General features: G+C 48.0%; 1 protein-coding gene across 5 annotated transcripts in view; it reads right to left on the bottom strand.

Annotated features, from left to right (window-relative positions):
• Positions 1–17,847, bottom strand: part of SLC12A8 (solute carrier family 12 member 8) — a 57,851-nt gene that overhangs the window by 6,793 nt on the left and 33,211 nt on the right. For all 5 annotated transcript variants that reach the window (XR_012250710.1, XM_073647537.1, XM_073647538.1 and 2 more), the window contains exons 7-11: positions 11,276–11,363; positions 11,101–11,188; positions 10,391–10,537; positions 886–1,543; positions 495–592 (exon numbers count right to left, since the gene is read on the bottom strand). Coding sequence is in view for 4 of the 5 variants with exons in the window: in XM_073647537.1 (XP_073503638.1) it covers positions 495–592; positions 886–1,543; positions 10,391–10,537; positions 11,101–11,188; positions 11,276–11,363 (1,079 nt within the window). In the remaining variant the exon portion in view is untranslated. The remainder of the gene's footprint in view (positions 1–494; positions 593–885; positions 1,544–10,390; positions 10,538–11,100; positions 11,189–11,275; positions 11,364–17,847) is intronic.

The raw sequence follows: 17,847 nt of genomic DNA on the forward strand, positions 1-17,847 counted from the left end.
GAAGGCACCCAGCGATCACAGAGCTGCACTCACCCCGATAGATGGCACCCAGCGATCACAGAGCAGCACTCACCCCGATAGACTGCACCCAGCGATCACAGAGATGCACTCACCCCGATAGATGGTACCCAGCGATCACAGAGCAGCACTCACCCCGATAGATGGTACCCAGCGATCACAGAGCAGCACTCACCCCGATAGACTGCACCCAGCGATCACAGAGATGCACTCACCCCGATAGATGGCACCCAGCGATCACAGAGCAGCACTCACCCTGATAGACGGCACCCAGCGATCACAGAGCAGCACTCACCCCGATAGACGGCACCCAGCGATCACAGAGCAGCACTCACCCCGATAGACGGCACCCAGCGATCACAGAGCAGCGCTCACCCCGATAGATGGCACCCAGTGATCACAGAGCCGCGCTCACCCCGATAGATGGCACATAGCGATCACAACCGAACCCACCCCGCGATCAAAGCTGCACTCACCCCAATAAATGACACCCAGTGATTGCACAGTTTGCTGTAGAAGGAGCTTGATAGACTTTGGATCTCAAACTCTGGAGCTTTCTGTTTTGTTTTTGCCTCTAAAAGAAGAATATTCATTAGTGTAACAAACCCTAAATCTACAGAGGCCACTGCAGGGAACCCCACTGTGTCTTTCTCATGGGGGACCAATGGGGGTGCAGGAAGGTGAGATATTAGGAGCTGTTTGCAGACTGCGTCCACCATAGCGCTGTTGGGGGAGGGGACATGTCGATCGGGGTGCAGGTCCTGGTGGGGCCTGCAATGCACTTCCTAGATGGGGCCAGGCACACAATGGTGGGTATCCTTCCCCCGGATGATGGGCCTCGGTGTCTGGTGACCTATCAGAACTCACCATCCTTCAGGTCGGCTCCCGGCTCCTGGACGTCGGTGACAAGCTGCTCCTGGTCTCCGGTCCGGTCCTCGTCGCTTTGCTCGACTTGCTCCTGCCCATCGCTCGGGGTCCGGTCTTGGCTGCGGTCATCCTCCTGCTCGGTGCTGGTCGGCTCTACTTCAGCACTGGTTGGCTCTACTTCAGCACTGGTCCTGCTCTCCGGCTCCTGGTTGTGCTGAAGGTCCAGTTGGTAGCTGTCCTGCAGCGTCTCCTTCGCCGGTTTTCGGGATTTCTTCAGCTTCATGAACTTCTTCTGCTCTGGGTCCTGGATCTTGGTGCTGTCCGCTGTCTCCACCTGACCCGATCTGAAGATCTGGTCCATGTCTTTGGTGAATTCCAGTAGGGTCCCGTTAGAGCCATAACTGGTGGACTTATCCAGGATGAGGGGCTGCAGGGGTCCAGGTGTCCTGGAGGTGGCTCTCCCCACCTTCCTGCGGGAGTGCTGCAGATCATAGCTCATGGTGACTGAGAAGTAGGAGTAGTCCACGGCGCTGTACGTCAGCATGAAGTTAATGGTTACGATGGGGGCCAGGATGTTCACCTGACCGATGAAGACGAAGGCCATAGTGAGGAGGCCGGTCAGAAAGATGGCGGCCACCGGAGTCTTGTTAGGACCTTTCTAAAGAAAATAAAAAGAAGGCAGACACTGATAAGACGGCCTGTGGACAATCTCAGATGGCCTCTCAGATAACACAGTCATGCACAGCTGATATCAATGGTGCAATCCCCATCAGGACACCAGCGGCGGCCACCAGCCGTGAATGATCGCGCCATGCCGCAGGAGGCTCCGCAGCAACAGAGGACAAAGCCCCCCACCATCTACAGTCCGACCCCCAACAATCAGACTGATGTATCATTAATGTATCACTACCTGATCCTGAGGTACATCATGGCTGAAGCACCAGTCACATCCAGAGCTGCACTCATAATGCAGCAAACGCCTCATATATAGTCACCGGCACTGGTGCATCATGAGAATTATACTGTTTGCTTTATTAGGCAGAATATCTAAATATTCTCGCATCTCCCACAATGCAACACAGAATAGGAAAATGCATTGTGGGATGTTGGCCAAGTGCTAATTGGAGCATTAGTCAGCAAAGTGGAGGTGGATTCAGCGAGGAAGCCAGCAGAATTGTGAATGCAGCTCTGGAGGAGAAGACATGATGTAACAGCAGAATAGTGACTGCAGCTCAGGAGGTGACTGGAGGTTAAGACACGATGTAACAGCAGAATAGTGAGTGCAGCTCTGAAGGTGACTGGAGGATGAGACACAATGTAACAGCAGAATAGTGACTGCAGCTCTAGAGGAGAAGACATGATGTAACAGCAGAATAGTGACCGCAGCTCTGGAGGTGACTGGAGGTTAAGACACGATGTAACAGCAGAAGAGTGACTGCAGCTCAGGAGGTGACTGGAGGATGAGACACAATGTAACAGCAGAATAGTGACTGCAGCTCTAGAGGAGAAGACATGATGTAACAGCAGAATAGTGACCGCAGCTCTGGAGGTGACTGGAGGTTAAGACACGATGTAACAGCAGAAGAGTGACTGCAGCTCTGGAGGTGACTGGCGGATAAGACTTAATTGTCTGTTCACTCTCAGGACATATTGTGATATAATATGGACGTCACCTATGTTGCTGCAGATCAGTAAACCCGGGAAGAAATTCTCCGTCTGCGGAGCCGTCACAGTGACTTCTATGCAGCGGCTCTCGTATGTCTGGATAATAAAGCTGAAAGCGATTAGCTCTACAATCAGCCCCTAATCACCGACTGAACGAGGCCTCATCATGTGACAGCGCATATTACTTATAACGAGGAGGAAATGCCGCCAAAGCGCTAATCCCAATTATCAGGAGAATTACAGGACACATGTTCAGCGCTGACTATTAACACTTCACTCGCTAATCGCCTGGAAGAGAAGAGAGAGAAAATATCTGGTCAGAAGGACGAACACTAAGCTAGAGAGAAAAAAAACATCCGGCATTATACTCCAGAGCTGCACTCACTATTCTACTGGTGCAGTCACTGTGTACATACATTACATTACTGATCCTGAGTTACATCCTGTATTATACTCCAGAGCTGCCCTCACTATTCTGCTGGTGCAGTCACTGTGTACATACATTACTGATCCTGTACTGATACTGAGTTACATCCTGTATTTTACTCCAGAGCTGCACTCACAATTCTGCTGGTGCAGTCCTATGTACATACATTACATTACTGATCCTGTTCTGATACTGAGCTACATCCTGTATTATACTCCAGAGCTGCACTCACTATTCTGCTGGTGCAGTCACTGTGTACATACATTACATTACTGATCCTGAGTTACCTCCTGTATTATACTCCAGAGCTGCACTCACTATTCTGCTGGTGCAGTCACTGTGTACATACATTACATTACTGATCCTGAGTTACCTTCTGTATTATACTCCAGAGCTGCACTCACTATTCTGCTGGTGCAGTCACTGTGTACATACATTACATTACTGATCCTGAGTTACCTTCTCTATTATACTCCAGAGCTGCACTCACTATTCTGCTGGTGCAGTCACTGTGTATATACATTACTGATCCTGAGTTACCTTCTGTATTATACTCCAGAGCTGCACTCACTATTCTGCTGGTGCAGTCACTGTGTACATACATTACATTACTGATCCTGAGTTACCTTCTGTATTATACTCCAGAGCTGCACTCACTATTCTGCTGGTGCAGTCACTGTGTACATACATTGCATTACTGATCCTGAGTTACATCCTGTATTATACTTCAGAGCTGCACTCACTATTCTGCTGGTGCAGTCACTGTGTACATACATTGCATTACTGATCCTGAGTTACATCCTGTATTATACTCCAGAGCTGCACTCACTATTCAGCTGGTGCAGTCACTGTGTACATACATTACATTACTGATCCGGAGTTACATCCTGTATTATACTCCAGAGCGGCACTCACTATTCTGCTGGTGCAGTCACTATGTACATACATTACATTACTGATCCTGAGTTACATCTTGTATTATACTCCAGAGCTGCACTCACTATTCTGCTGGTGCAGTCACTGTATATACATTACATTACTGATCCTGAGTTACATCCTGTATTATACTCCAGAGCTGCACTCACTATTCTGCTGGTGCAGTCACTGTGTACATACATTACATTACTGATCCTGAGTTACCTCCTGTATTATACTCCAGAGCTGCACTCACTATTCTGCTGGTGCAGTCACTGTGTACATACATTATATTACAGATCCTGAGTTACATCTTGTATTATACTCCAGAGCTGCACTCACTATTCTGCTGGTGCAGTCACTGTATATACATTACATTACTGATCCTGAGTTACCTCCTGTATTATACTCCAGAGCTGCACTCACTATTCTGCTGGTGCAGTCACTGTGTACGTACATTACATTACTGATCCTGAGTTACATCCTGTATTATACTCCAGAGCTGCACTCACTATTCTGCTGGTGCAGTCACTGGGTACATACATTACATTACTGATCCTGAGTTACATCCTGTATTATACTCCAGAGCTGCACTCACTATTCTGCTGGTGCAGTCACTGTGTACATACATTACATTACTGATCCGGAGTTACATCCTGTATTATACTCCAGAGCGGCACTCACTATTCTGCTGGTGCAGTCACTATGTACATACATTACATTACTGATCCTGAGTTACATCTTGTATTATACTCCAGAGCTGCACTCACTATTCTGCTGGTGCAGTTACTGTATATACATTACATTACTGATCCTGAGTTACATCCTGTATTATACCCCAGAGCTGCACTCACTATTCTGCTGGTGCAGTCACTGTGTACATACATTACATTACTGATCCTGAGTTACCTCCTGTATTATACTCCAGAGCTGCACTCACTATTCTGCTGGTGCAGTCACTGTGTACATACATTATATTACTGATCCTGAGTTACATCTTGTATTATACTCCAGAGCTGCACTCACTATTCTGCTGGTGCAGTCACTGTATATACATTACATTACTGATCCTGAGTTACCTCCTGTATTATACTCCAGAGCTGCACTCACTATTCTGCTGGTGCAGTCACTGTGTACATACATTACATTACTGATCCTGAGTTACATCCTGTATTATACTCCAGAGCTGCACTCACTATTCTGCTGGTGCAGTCACTGTGTACATACATTACATTACTGATCCCGAGTTACCTCCTGTATTATACTCCAGAGCTGCGCTCACTATTCTGCTGGTGCAGTCACTGTGTACATACATTACATTACTGATCCTGAGTTACCTTCTGTATTATACTCCAGAGCTGCACTCACTATTCTGCTGGTGCAGTCACTGTGTACATACATTGCATTACTGATCCTGAGTTACCTCCTGTATTATACTCCAGAGCTGCACTCACTATTCTGCTGGTGCAGTCACTGTGTATATACATTACATTACTGATCCTGAGTTACATCCTGTATTATACTCCAGAGCTGCACTCACTATTCTGCTGGTGCAGTCACTGTGTACATACATTACATTACTGATCCTGAGTTACATCCTGTATTATACTCCAGAGCTGCGCTCACTATTCTGCTGGTGCAGTCACTGTGTACATACATTACATTACTGATCCTGAGTTACATCCTGTATTATACTCCAGAGCTGCACTCACTATTCTGCTGGTGCAATCACTGTGTACATACATTACATTACTGATCCTGAGTTACATCCTGTATTATACTCCAGAGCTGCACTCACTATTCTGCTGGTGCAGTCACTGTGTACATACATTACATTACTGATCCTGAGTTACATCCTGTATTATACTCCGGAGCTGCACTCACTATTCTGCTGGTGCAGTCACTGTGTACATACATTACATTACTGATCCTGAGTTACATCCTGTATTATACTCCAGAGCTGCACTCACTATTCTGCTGGTGCAGTCACTGTGTACATACATTACATTACTGATCCTGAGTTACCTTCTGTATTATACTCCAGAGCTGCACTCACTATTCTGCTGGTGCAGTCACTGTGTACATACATTACATTACTGATCCTGAGTTACCTTCTGTATTATACTCCAGAGCTGCACTCACTATTCTGCTGGTGCAGTCACTGTGTACATACATTACATTACTGATCCTGAGTTACCTTCTGTATTATACTCCAGAGCTGCACTCACTATTCTGCTGGTGCAGTCACTGTGTATATACATTACTGATCCTGAGTTACCTTCTGTATTATACTCCAGAGCTGCACTCACTATTCTGCTGGTGCAGTCACTGTGTACATACATTACATTACTGATCCTGAGTTACCTTCTGTATTATACTCCAGAGCTGCACTCACTATTCTGCTGGTGCAGTCACTGTGTACATACATTGCATTACTGATCCTGAGTTACATCCTGTATTATACTTCAGAGCTGCACTCACTATTCTGCTGGTGCAGTCACTGTGTACATACATTGCATTACTGATCCTGAGTTACATCCTGTATTATCCTCCAGAGCTGCACTCACTATTCAGCTGGTGCAGTCACTGTGTACATACATTGCATTACTGATCCTGAGTTACATCCTGTATTATACTCCAGAGCTGCACTCACTATTCTGCTGGTGCAGTCACTGTGTACATACATTACATTACTGATCCGGAGTTACATCCTGTATTATACTCCAGAGCGGCACTCACTATTCTGCTGGTGCAGTCACTATGTACATACATTACATTACTGATCCTGAGTTACATCTTGTATTATACTCCAGAGCTGCACTCACTATTCTGCTGGTGCAGTCACTGTATATACATTACATTACTGATCCTGAGTTACATCCTGTATTATACTCCAGAGCTGCACTCACTATTCTGCTGGTGCAGTCACTGTGTACATACATTACATTACTGATCCTGAGTTACCTCCTGTATTATACTCCAGAGCTGCACTCACTATTCTGCTGGTGCAGTCACTGTGTACATACATTATATTACTGATCCTGAGTTACATCTTGTATTATACTCCAGAGCTGCACTCACTATTCTGCTGGTGCAGTCACTGTATATACATTACATTACTGATCCTGAGTTACCTCCTGTATTATACTCCAGAGCTGCACTCACTATTCTGCTGGTGCAGTCACTGTGTACATACATTACATTACTGATCCTGAGTTACATCCTGTATTATACTCCAGAGCTGCACTCACTATTCTGCTGGTGCAGTCACTGTGTACATACATTACATTACTGATCCCGAGTTACGTCCTGTATTATACTCCAGAGCTGCACTCACTATTCTGCTGGTGCAGTCACTGTGTACATACATTACATTACTGATCCTGAGTTACCTCCTGTATTATACTCCAGAGCTGCACTCACTATTCAGCTGGTGCAGTCACTGTGTACGTACATTACATTACTGATCCTGAGTTACATCCTGTATTATACTCCAGAGCTGCACTCACTATTCTGCTGGTGCAGTCACTGGGTACATACATTACATTACTGATCCTGAGTTACATCCTGTATTATACTCCAGAGCTGCACTTACTATTTTGCTGGTGCAGTCACTGTGTACATACATTACATTACTGATCCTGAGTTACCTCCTGTATTATACTCCAGAGCTGCGCTCACTATTCTGCTGGTGCAGTCACTGTGTACATACATTACATTACTGATCCTGAGTTACCTCCTGTATTATACTCCAGAGCTGCACTCACTATTCTGCTGGTGCAGTCACTGTGTACATACATTACATTACTGATCCTGAGTTACCTCCTGTATTATACTCCAGAGCTGCACTCACTATTCTGCTGGTGCAGTCACTGTGTACGTACATTACATTACTGATCCTGAGTTACATCCTGTATTATACTCCAGAGCTGCACTCACTATTCTGCTGGTGCAGTCACTGGGTACATACATTACATTACTGATCCTGAGTTACATCCTGTATTATACTCCAGAGCTGCACTCACTATTCTGCTGGTGCAGTCACTGTGTACATACATTACATTACTGATCCTGAGTTACATCCTGTATTATACTCCAGAGCTGCACTCACTATTCTGCTGGTGCAGTCACTGTGTACATACATTACATTACTGATCCTGAGTTACATCCTGTATTATACTCCGGAGCTGCACTCACTATTCTGCTGGTGCAGTCACTGTGTACGTACATTACATTACTGATCCTGAGTTACCTCCTGTATTATACTCCAGAGCTGCACTCACTATTCTGCTGGTGCAGTCACTGTGTACGTACATTACATTACTGATCCTGAGTTACATCCTGTATTATACTCCAGAGCTGCACTCACTATTCTGCTGGTGCAGTCACTGGGTACATACATTACATTACTGATCCTGAGTTACATCCTGTATTATACTCCAGAGCTGCACTCACTATTCTGCTGGTGCAGTCACTGTGTACATACATTACATTACTGATCCTGAGTTACCTCCTGTATTATACTCCAGAGCTGCGCTCACTATTCTGCTGGTGCAGTCACTGTGTACATACATTACATTACTGATCCTGAGTTACCTCCTGTATTATACTCCAGAGCTGCACTCACTATTCTGCTGGTGCAGTCACTGTGTACATACATTACATTACTGATCCTGAGTTACCTCCTGTATTATACTCCAGAGCTGCACTCACTATTCTGCTGGTGCAGTCACTGTGTACATCCATTACATTACTGATCCTGAGTTACATCCTGTATTATACTCCAGAGCTGCACTCACTATTCTGCTGGTGCAGTCACTGTGTACGTACATTACATTACTGATCCTGAGTTACATCCTGTATTATACTCCAGAGCTGCACTCACTATTCTGCTGGTGCAGTCACTGGGTACATACATTACATTACTGATCCTGAGTTACATCCTGTATTATACTCCAGAGCTGCACTCACTATTCTGCTCGTGCAGTCACTGTGTACATACATTACATTACTGATCCTGAGTTACATCCTGTATTATACTCCAGAGCTGCACTCACTATTCTGCTGGTGCAGTCACTGTGTACATACATTACATTACTGATCCTGAGTTACATCCTGTATTATACTCCGGAGCTGCACTCACTATTCTGCTGGTGCAGTCACTGTGTACATACATTACATTACTGATCCTGAGTTACATCCTGTATTATACTCCAGAGCTGCACTCACTATTCTGCTGGTGCAGTCACTGTGTACATACATTACATTACTGATCCTGAGTTACATCCTGTATTATACTCCGGAGCTGCACTCACTATTCTGCTGGTGCAGTCACTGTGTACATACATTACATTACTGATCCTGAGTTACATCCTGTATTATACTCCGGAGCTGCACTCACTATTCTGCTGGTGCAGTCACTGTGTACATACATTACATTACTGATCCTGAGTTACATCCTGTATTATACTCCAGAGCTGCACTCACTATTCTGCTGGTGCAGTCACTGTGTACATACATTACATTACTGATCCTGAGTTACCTCCTGTATTATACTCCAGAGCTGCACTCACTATTCTGCTGGTGCAGTCACTGTGTACATACATTACATTACTGATCCTGAGTTACATCCTGTATTATACTCCGGAGCTGCACTCACTATTCTGCTGGTGCAGTCACTGTGTACATACATTACATTACTGATCCTGAGTTACATCGTGTATTATACTCCAGAGCTGCACTCACTATTCTGCTGGTGCAGTCACTGGGTACATACATTACATTACTGATCCTGAGTTACCTCCTGTATTATACTCCAGAGCTGCACTCACTATTCTGCTGGTGCAGTCACTGTGTACATACATTACATTACTGATCCTGAGTTACATCCTGTATTATACTCCAGAGCTGCACTCACTATTCTGCTGGTGCAGTCACTGGGTACATACATTACATTACTGATCCTGAGTTACATCCTGTATTATACTCCAGAGCTGCACTCACTATTCTGCTGGTGCAGTCACTGTGTACATACATTACATTACTGATCCTGAGTTACCTCCTGTATTATACTCCAGAGCTGCACTCACTATTCTGCTGGTGCAGTCACTGTGTACATACATTACTGATCCTGAGTTACATCCTGTATTATCATCCAGAGCTGCACTCACTATTCTGCTGGTGCAGTCACTGTGTACATACATTACATTACTGATCCTGAGTTACATCCTGTATTATACTCCAGAGCTGCACTCACTATTCTGCTGGTGCAGTCACTGGGTACATACATTACATTACTGATCCTGAGTTATATCCTGTATTATACTCCAGAGCTGCACTCACTATTCTGCTGGTGCAGTCACTGTGTACATACATTACATTACTGATCCTGAGTTATATCCTGTATTATACTCCAGAGCTGCACTCACTATTCTGCCATCGGTCGGTGGATGTAGCGGCTGAGGAGGGGTCAGACACATTGGGGGACGATGCACTTACTCCATGGCTCAGGAATGACAGGACAGGGATGACCTTCTCCTGTGCGATGCACTGAAGGATTCTGGGAGCGCTGTAGAGACCCCCCATGCAGGAGGCCAATGAGGAGATGTAGAGACCCAGCAGAAAGAGGAAGCCCACCAGAGACACCTGAGGAGGGGACACAACATGTGATACACGACCACAACTCTCATGCAGTCTGCTCCTTCCTCCCCCTCCACCGTGTATGGGGGCGACGGACATTAGGGAATTGCTATTTAAGCAATTGCAGGACAAGAACTGGATCCACCATCTGGGGCGGCCAGTACAATCACCCCCATCATTGTCTGTGGGTTCAGCAGTGACCCCGGGCGTACGAGGGGCGGACAGCACCGGATAATGGAGCCGCTGAGTCTAATTCTCCGGATTATGATTATTAATCTGCGCTCTGAGCTCAGACACGCGAGAAGCCTCAGCTCCCGGCACTGCCACTGGGGGCGCTGTGATTGGCCGCGGTACCACGGATCCGGAGCGCGGCGGAGGAGCTGCGCCTCCCTCGTGCCGTCGTCCAGTGATTCTCCGCTCCTCGTACCTGCACCGTCACCAGTGACTGCCATGATGGCGGCCAGGTCCCGACCCTGTGGGGCTGTTACAGGGACAATCGCTCATCAGACAATTCCCTAATACTCATGCCCCGCCCCCTCAGTCACATGATGCAGTGATGGCGCCGTTACCTTCTCAGCGATCATGAATTCATGGCGCAGGGATTCCCTGATGCAAATGGCGCCGAGTAAAAAGACAAAGACGACGTAAAGGAACCACCTGCAGAGAGAGAAGAACCTGCTCATCCTGAGCCGCCTGGTGCACAGTATATACCGTATACCAGGAGAGCCATGTCCTGACACTTACGAGATGGCAATGGCAGCCAGCGAGCCCACAGGAATACTAACGGCCGGCCGCCGCAGGTCTCCGCCCATGTTGAAGCCCACCATGACACCTGCAGGGGAAGACACAGGAGGGGTCAGGCTGGACACCGTGCCTCATCATGGGTGGTCTCAGCAGCTCTGCCTGCTGTCAGTGAGTGAGAACATTCATGGCAGCATTGAATCCTGCTCTCTGCTGAGGGTTTGTTACAATGTGCCAGTCTGCACTATGCTCTGAGGTCAGCACATGGGAGTCTGTTACACTGTCTCAGTCTGGACACACTGCAGCAAACCCTCAGCTGTGAGCAGGACGGACCAGCACGGACCAGGAGGGACCTTCTCATCCACCCACAGCAGAAGTGACACAAAGGTTGTTAAAAGTTGTAGAACTTCTTGTATTACAATATGAAGTCCCATGTAAGATTCAGGAGGTGCTGGAGGCATCGCTGGGGAACACGACGACACCCGGAGCAGCGCTCTCCTCTAAAGACTGATAGCCAATGAGTGACTTATCACCATAGCAACCATGGTAATCAGCCATAATCCCTGAGCTGCCGCCCAATCAGGTGAGGAAGATCAGGGAGATCCATCAGTCAGTGATAACTGCACATACGGTGTTACATAGGACTGCAGGTGATATCTACTACATTATCTGTACTCAGAGAGTTATCACTGTGTTATCTGTGGTGTTACATAGGACTGCAGGTGATATCTACTACATTATCTGTACTCAGAGAGTTATCACTGTGTTATCTGTGGTGTTACATAGGACTGCAGGTAACATCTACTGCATTATCTGTACTCAGAGAGCTATCACTGTGTTATCTGTGGTGTTACATAGGACTGCAGGTGACATCTACTACATTATCTGTACTCAGAGAGTTATCACTGTGTTATCTGTGGTGTTACATAGGACTGCAGGTGACATCTACTACATTATCTGTACTCAGAGAGTCATCACTGTGTTATCTGTGGTGTTACATAGGACTGCAGGTGACATCTACTACATTATCTGTACTCATAGAATGATCACTGTTATCTGTGGTGTTACATAGGACTGCAGGCGATATCTGCTGCATTATCTGTACTCAGAGAGTTATCACTGTGTTATCTGTGGTGTTACATAGGACTGCAGGCGATATCTGCTGCATTATCTGTACTCAGAGTTATCACTGTGTTATCTGTGGTGTTACATAGGACTGCAGGTGACATCTACTACATTATCTGTACTCGGAGAGTTATCACTGTGTTATCTGTGGTGTTACATAGGACTGCAGGTGACATCTACTACATTATCTGTACTCAGAGAGTTATCACTGTGTTATCTGTGGTGTTACATAGGACTGCAGGTGATATCTACTACATTATCTGTACTCAGAGAGTTATCACTGTGTTATCTGTGGTGTTACATAGGACTGCAGGTGATATCTACTACATTATCTGTACTCAGAGAGTCATCACTGTTATCTGTGGTGTTACATAGGACTGCAGGTGACATCTACTACATTATCTGTACTCAGAGAGTTATCACTGTGTTATCTGTGGTGTTACATAGGACTGCAGGTGATATCTACTACATTATCTGTACTCAGAGAGTTATCACTGTGTTATCTGTGGTGTTACATAGGACTGCAGGTGATATCTACTACATTATCTGTACTCAGAGAGTTATCACTGTGTTATCTGTGGTGTTACATAGGACTGCAGGTGACATCTACTACATTATCTGTACTCAGACAGTTATCACTGTGTTATCTGTGGTGTTACATAGGACTGCAGGTGACATCTACTACATTATCTGTACTCAGAGAGTTATCACTGTGTTATCTGTGGTGTTACATAGGACTGCAGGTGATATCTACTACATTATCTGTACTCAGAGTTATCACTGTGTTATCTGTGGTGTTACATAGGACTGCAGGTGATATCTACTACATTATCTGTACTCAGAGAGTCATCACTGTTATCTGTGGTGTTACATAGGACTGCAGGTGACATCTACTACATTATCTGTACTCATAGAATGATCACTGTTATCTGTGGTGTTACATAGGACTGCAGGTGACATCTACTACATTATCTGTACTCAGAGAGTTATCACTGTGTTATCTGTGGTGTTACATAGGACTGCAGGTGACATCTACTACATTATCTGTACTCAGAGAGTTATCACTGTGTTATCTGTGGTGTTACATAGGACTGCAGGTGACATCTACTACATTATCTGTACTCAGAGAGTTATCACTGTGTTATCTGTGGTGTTACATAGGACTGTGGGTAAGACACATGGTATAAGATCAGCTTTGCTACATCTGTATCACAGGCAGAATTTTATATAAAGTTATACACACCGTATATACAGAAATGTGCAAAAAATTTAGGCCGGTGTGGGAAAAATGCTGCAGAGTAAGAAGCTTTCAGGAATAGAAGAGTTAATATTTATATCAATTAACTAATTTCAAAGTGACTGAAGAAAACAGAAATCTAATCTGGTGACCGCCCGTCACCTCCATCATCAGTATCTGGTGACCGCCCGTCGCCTCCATCATCAGTATCTGGTGACCGCCCGTCGCCTCCATCATCAGTATCTGGGGATCGACCGTCGCCTCCATCATCAGTATCTGGTGACCGCCCGTCACCTCCATCATCAGTATCTGGTGACCGCCCGTCACCTCCATCATCAGTATCTGGTGACCGCCCGTCACCTCCATCATCAGTATCTGGTGACCGCCCGCCACCTCCATCATCAGTTTCTGGTGACCGCCCGTCGCCTCCATCATCAGTATCTGGTGACCGCCCGTCGCCTCCATCATCAGTATCTGGTGACCGCCCGTCGCCTCCATCATCAGTATCTGGTGACCGCCCGTTGCCTCCATCATCAGTATCTGGTGACCGCCCGTCGCCTCCATCATCAGTATCTGGTGACCGCCCGTCGCCTCCATCATCAGTATCTGGTGACCGCCCGTCGCCTCCATCATCAGTATCTGGTGACCGCCCGTCGCCTCCATCATCAGTATCTGGTGACCGCCCGTCGCCTCCATCATCAGTATCTGGTGACCGCCCGTCGCCTCCATCATCAGTATCTGGTGACCGCCCGTCGCCTCCATCATCAGTATCTGGTGACCGCCCGTCGCCTCCATCATCAGTATCTGGTGACCGCCCGTCGCCTCCATCATCAGTATCTGGTGACCGCCCGTCGCCTCCATCATCAGTATCTGGTGACCGCCCATCGCCTCCATCATCAGTATCTGGTGACCGCCCGTCACCTCCATCATCAGTATCTTGTGATTGCCCGTCGCCTCAATCTTCAGTATCTGGTGACCGCCCATCGCCTCCATCATCAGTATCTGGTGACCGCCCGTCGCCTCAATCTTCAGTATCTGGTGACCGCCCATCGCCTCCATCATCAGTATCTGGTGACCGCCCGTCGCCTCCATCATCAGTATCTGGTGACCGCCCGTCGCCTCCATCATCAGTATCTGGTGACCGCCCGTCGCCTCCATCATCAGTATCTTGTGACTGCCCGTTGCCTCAATCTTCAGTATCTGGTGACCGCCCATCGCCTCCATCATCAGTATCTTGTGACTGCCCGTCTCCTCAATCTTCAGTATCTGGTGACCGCCCATCGCCTCCATCATCAGTATGTTGTGACTGCCCGTCGCCTCAATCTTCAGTATGACATCAGATACTGAGTATAGAGGAGACGGTCGGTCACCAGATACTTATGATGTAGGTGACTGGCGGTCATCAGATACTGAGAGTATTCATTATTATTTATTATTATAGCGGCATTTATTCCATGGCACTTTACATGTGATATTGATATACATAGCAAAAACAATTACAATAATTTAAACAATACAAGTCAGCGACTGGTACAGGAGGAGCGAGGACCCTGCCCGCGAGGGCTCACAATCTACAGGGGATGGGTGAGGATACAGTAGGTGAGTGTAGAGCTGGTCGTGCAGCGGTATGGTGGAGCGAGGACCCTGCCCGCGAGGGCTCACAGTCTACAGGGGATGGGTGAGGATACAGTAGGTGAGTGTAGAGCTGGTCGTGCAGCGGTATGGTGGAGCGAGGACCCTGCCCGCGAGGGCTCACAATCTACAGGGGATGGGTGAGGATACAGTAGGTGAGTGTAGAGCTGGTCGTGCAGCGGTGTGGTGGAGCGAGGACCCTGCCCGCGAGGGCTCACAGTCTACAAGGGATGGGTGAGGATACAGTAGGTGAGGGTAGAGCTGGTCGTGCAGCGGTATGGTGGAGCGAGGACCCTGCCCGCGAGGGCTCACAGTCTACAAGGGATGGGTGAGGATACAGTAGGTGAGGGTAGAGCTGGTCGTGCAGCGGTATGGTGGAGCGAGGACCCTGCCCGCGAGGGCTCACAGTCTACAAGGGATGGGTGAGGATACAGTAGGTGAGGGTAGAGCTGGTCGTGCAGCGGTATGGTGGAGCGAGGACCCTGCCCGCGAGGGCTCACAGTCTACAGGGGATGGGTGAGGATACAGTAGGTGAGGGCAGAGCTGGTCGTGGAGCAGTATGGTGGAGCGAGGACCCTGCCCGCTAGGGCTCACAGCCTACAAGGAATGGGTGAGGATACAGTAGGTGAGGGTAGAGCCGGTCGTGCAGCGGTATGGTGGAGCGAGGACCCTGCCCGCGAGGGCTCACAGTCTACAAGGGATGGGTAAGGATACAGTAGGTGAGGGTAGAGCTGGTTGTGCAGCGGTATGGTGGAGCGAGGACCCTGCCGGCGAGGGCTCACAGTCTACAGGGGATGGGTGAGGATACAGTAGGTGAGGGTAGAGCTGGTCGTGCAGCGGTATGGTGGAGGGAGGACCCTGCCCGCGAGGTCTCACAATCTACAGAGGATGGGTGAGGATACAGTAGGTGAGGGTAGAGCTGGTCGAGCAGCGGCATGGTGGAGCGAGGACCTTTCCAGCGAGGGCTCACAATCTACAAGGGATGGGTGAGGATACAGTAGGTGAGGGTAGAGTTGGTCGTGCAGCGGTATGGTGGAGCGAGGACCCTGCCCGCGAGGGCTCAGTCTACAAGGGATGGGTGAGGATACAGTAGGTGAGGGTAGGCCTGGCCGTGCAGTGGTATTGGTGGAGCGGTGGTTACTGCAGGTTGTAGGCTTGTCGGAAGAGGGGGGGTCTTCAGGTTCCTTTTGAAGGTTTCCATGGTAGGCTAGAGTCTGATGTGTTGGGGTAGAGAGTTCCAGAGTAGGGGGGAAGCACAGGAGAAATCTTGTATGTGATTGTGGGGAGAGGAGATAAGAGGGGAGTAGAGAAGGAGATCTTGTGAGGATCGGAGGTTGCGTGCAGGTATATACCGGGAGACTAGGTCAGAGATATATGGAGGAGACAGGTTGTGGATGGCTTTGTATGCCATGGTTAGGGTTTTGATCTGGAGTCTCTGGGTAATGGGGAGCCAGTGAAGGGATTGACAGAGAGGAGAGGCCGGGGAATAGCGGGGGGACAGGTGGATTAGTCGAGCAGCAGAGTTTAGGATAGATTGGAGGGGTGCGAGAGTATTAGAAGGGAGGCCATAGAGCAGGAGGTTGCAGTAGTCGAGGGAGGAGATGATGAGGGTGCACTAGTGTTTTTGCAGATTTGTGGTTGAGGAATGTGCGGATCCGGGAGATATTTTTGAGTTGGAGTCGGCAGGAAGTGGAAAGGGCTTGGATATGTGGTGAAGGAGAGATCAGAGTCCAGGGTTACCCCAAGGCAGAGAGCTTGAGGGACTGGGGAGAGTGGACAGCCATTGACTATGATAGATAGGTCAGTTGGGGGGGTTGAATGAGAGGGTGGAAAGATGATGAATTCTGTTTTATCCATATTAAGTTTTAGAAATCTAGCAGAGAAGAAGGATGAGATGGCGGACAGACATTGTGGGATTCTGATTAGTAGGGAGCAGATATCGGGTCCGGAGAGGTAGATCAGTGTGTCGTCAGCATAGAGGTGATAATGAAAGCCGTGAGACTCTATGAGCTGTCCCAGGCCGAAGGTGTAGATGGAGAAGAGCAGCGGTCCTAGAACTGAACCTTGGGGGACACCGACAGATAGGGGGCGAGATGAGGAGGTGGTGTGTGAGTGGGAGACGCTGAATGTCCGGTCTTTTATGCATGAGGAGATCCAGGATAGGGCCAAGTCTGTGATGCCGAGAGATGAGAGAGTCTGTAGTAAGAGGGAATGGTCCACTGTGTCGAAGGAGGAGGACAGGTCCAGGAGGAGGAGGAGGACAGGTCCAGGAGGAGGAGGAGGAGGAGGAGGAGGAGGAGGACAGGTCCAGGAGGAGGAGGACAGGTCCAGGAGGAGGAGGAGGACAGGTCCAGGAGGAGGAGGAGGACAGGTCCAGGAGGAGGAGGAGGACAGGTCCAGGAGGAGGAGGACAGAGTATTGCCGCTTGGAATTGGCGGTTAGTAGGTCATTGGTGACTTTAGTCAGGGCAGTTTCAGTGAAGTGATGCGGTCGGAAGCCAAATTGTAAGCAGTCAAAGAGGGAGCAGGAGGAGAGGTGGAAGGACAGTTCAAGATGGATGTGTTTTGAGGCATAGGGGAGA

Source organism: Phyllobates terribilis, unplaced genomic scaffold, assembly GCF_046119375.1.
Source record: "Phyllobates terribilis strain yellow unplaced genomic scaffold, ASM4611937v1 Scaffold_9__5_contigs__length_417890890, whole genome shotgun sequence".
Classification (NCBI taxonomy): Eukaryota; Metazoa; Chordata; class Amphibia; order Anura; family Dendrobatidae; genus Phyllobates; species Phyllobates terribilis.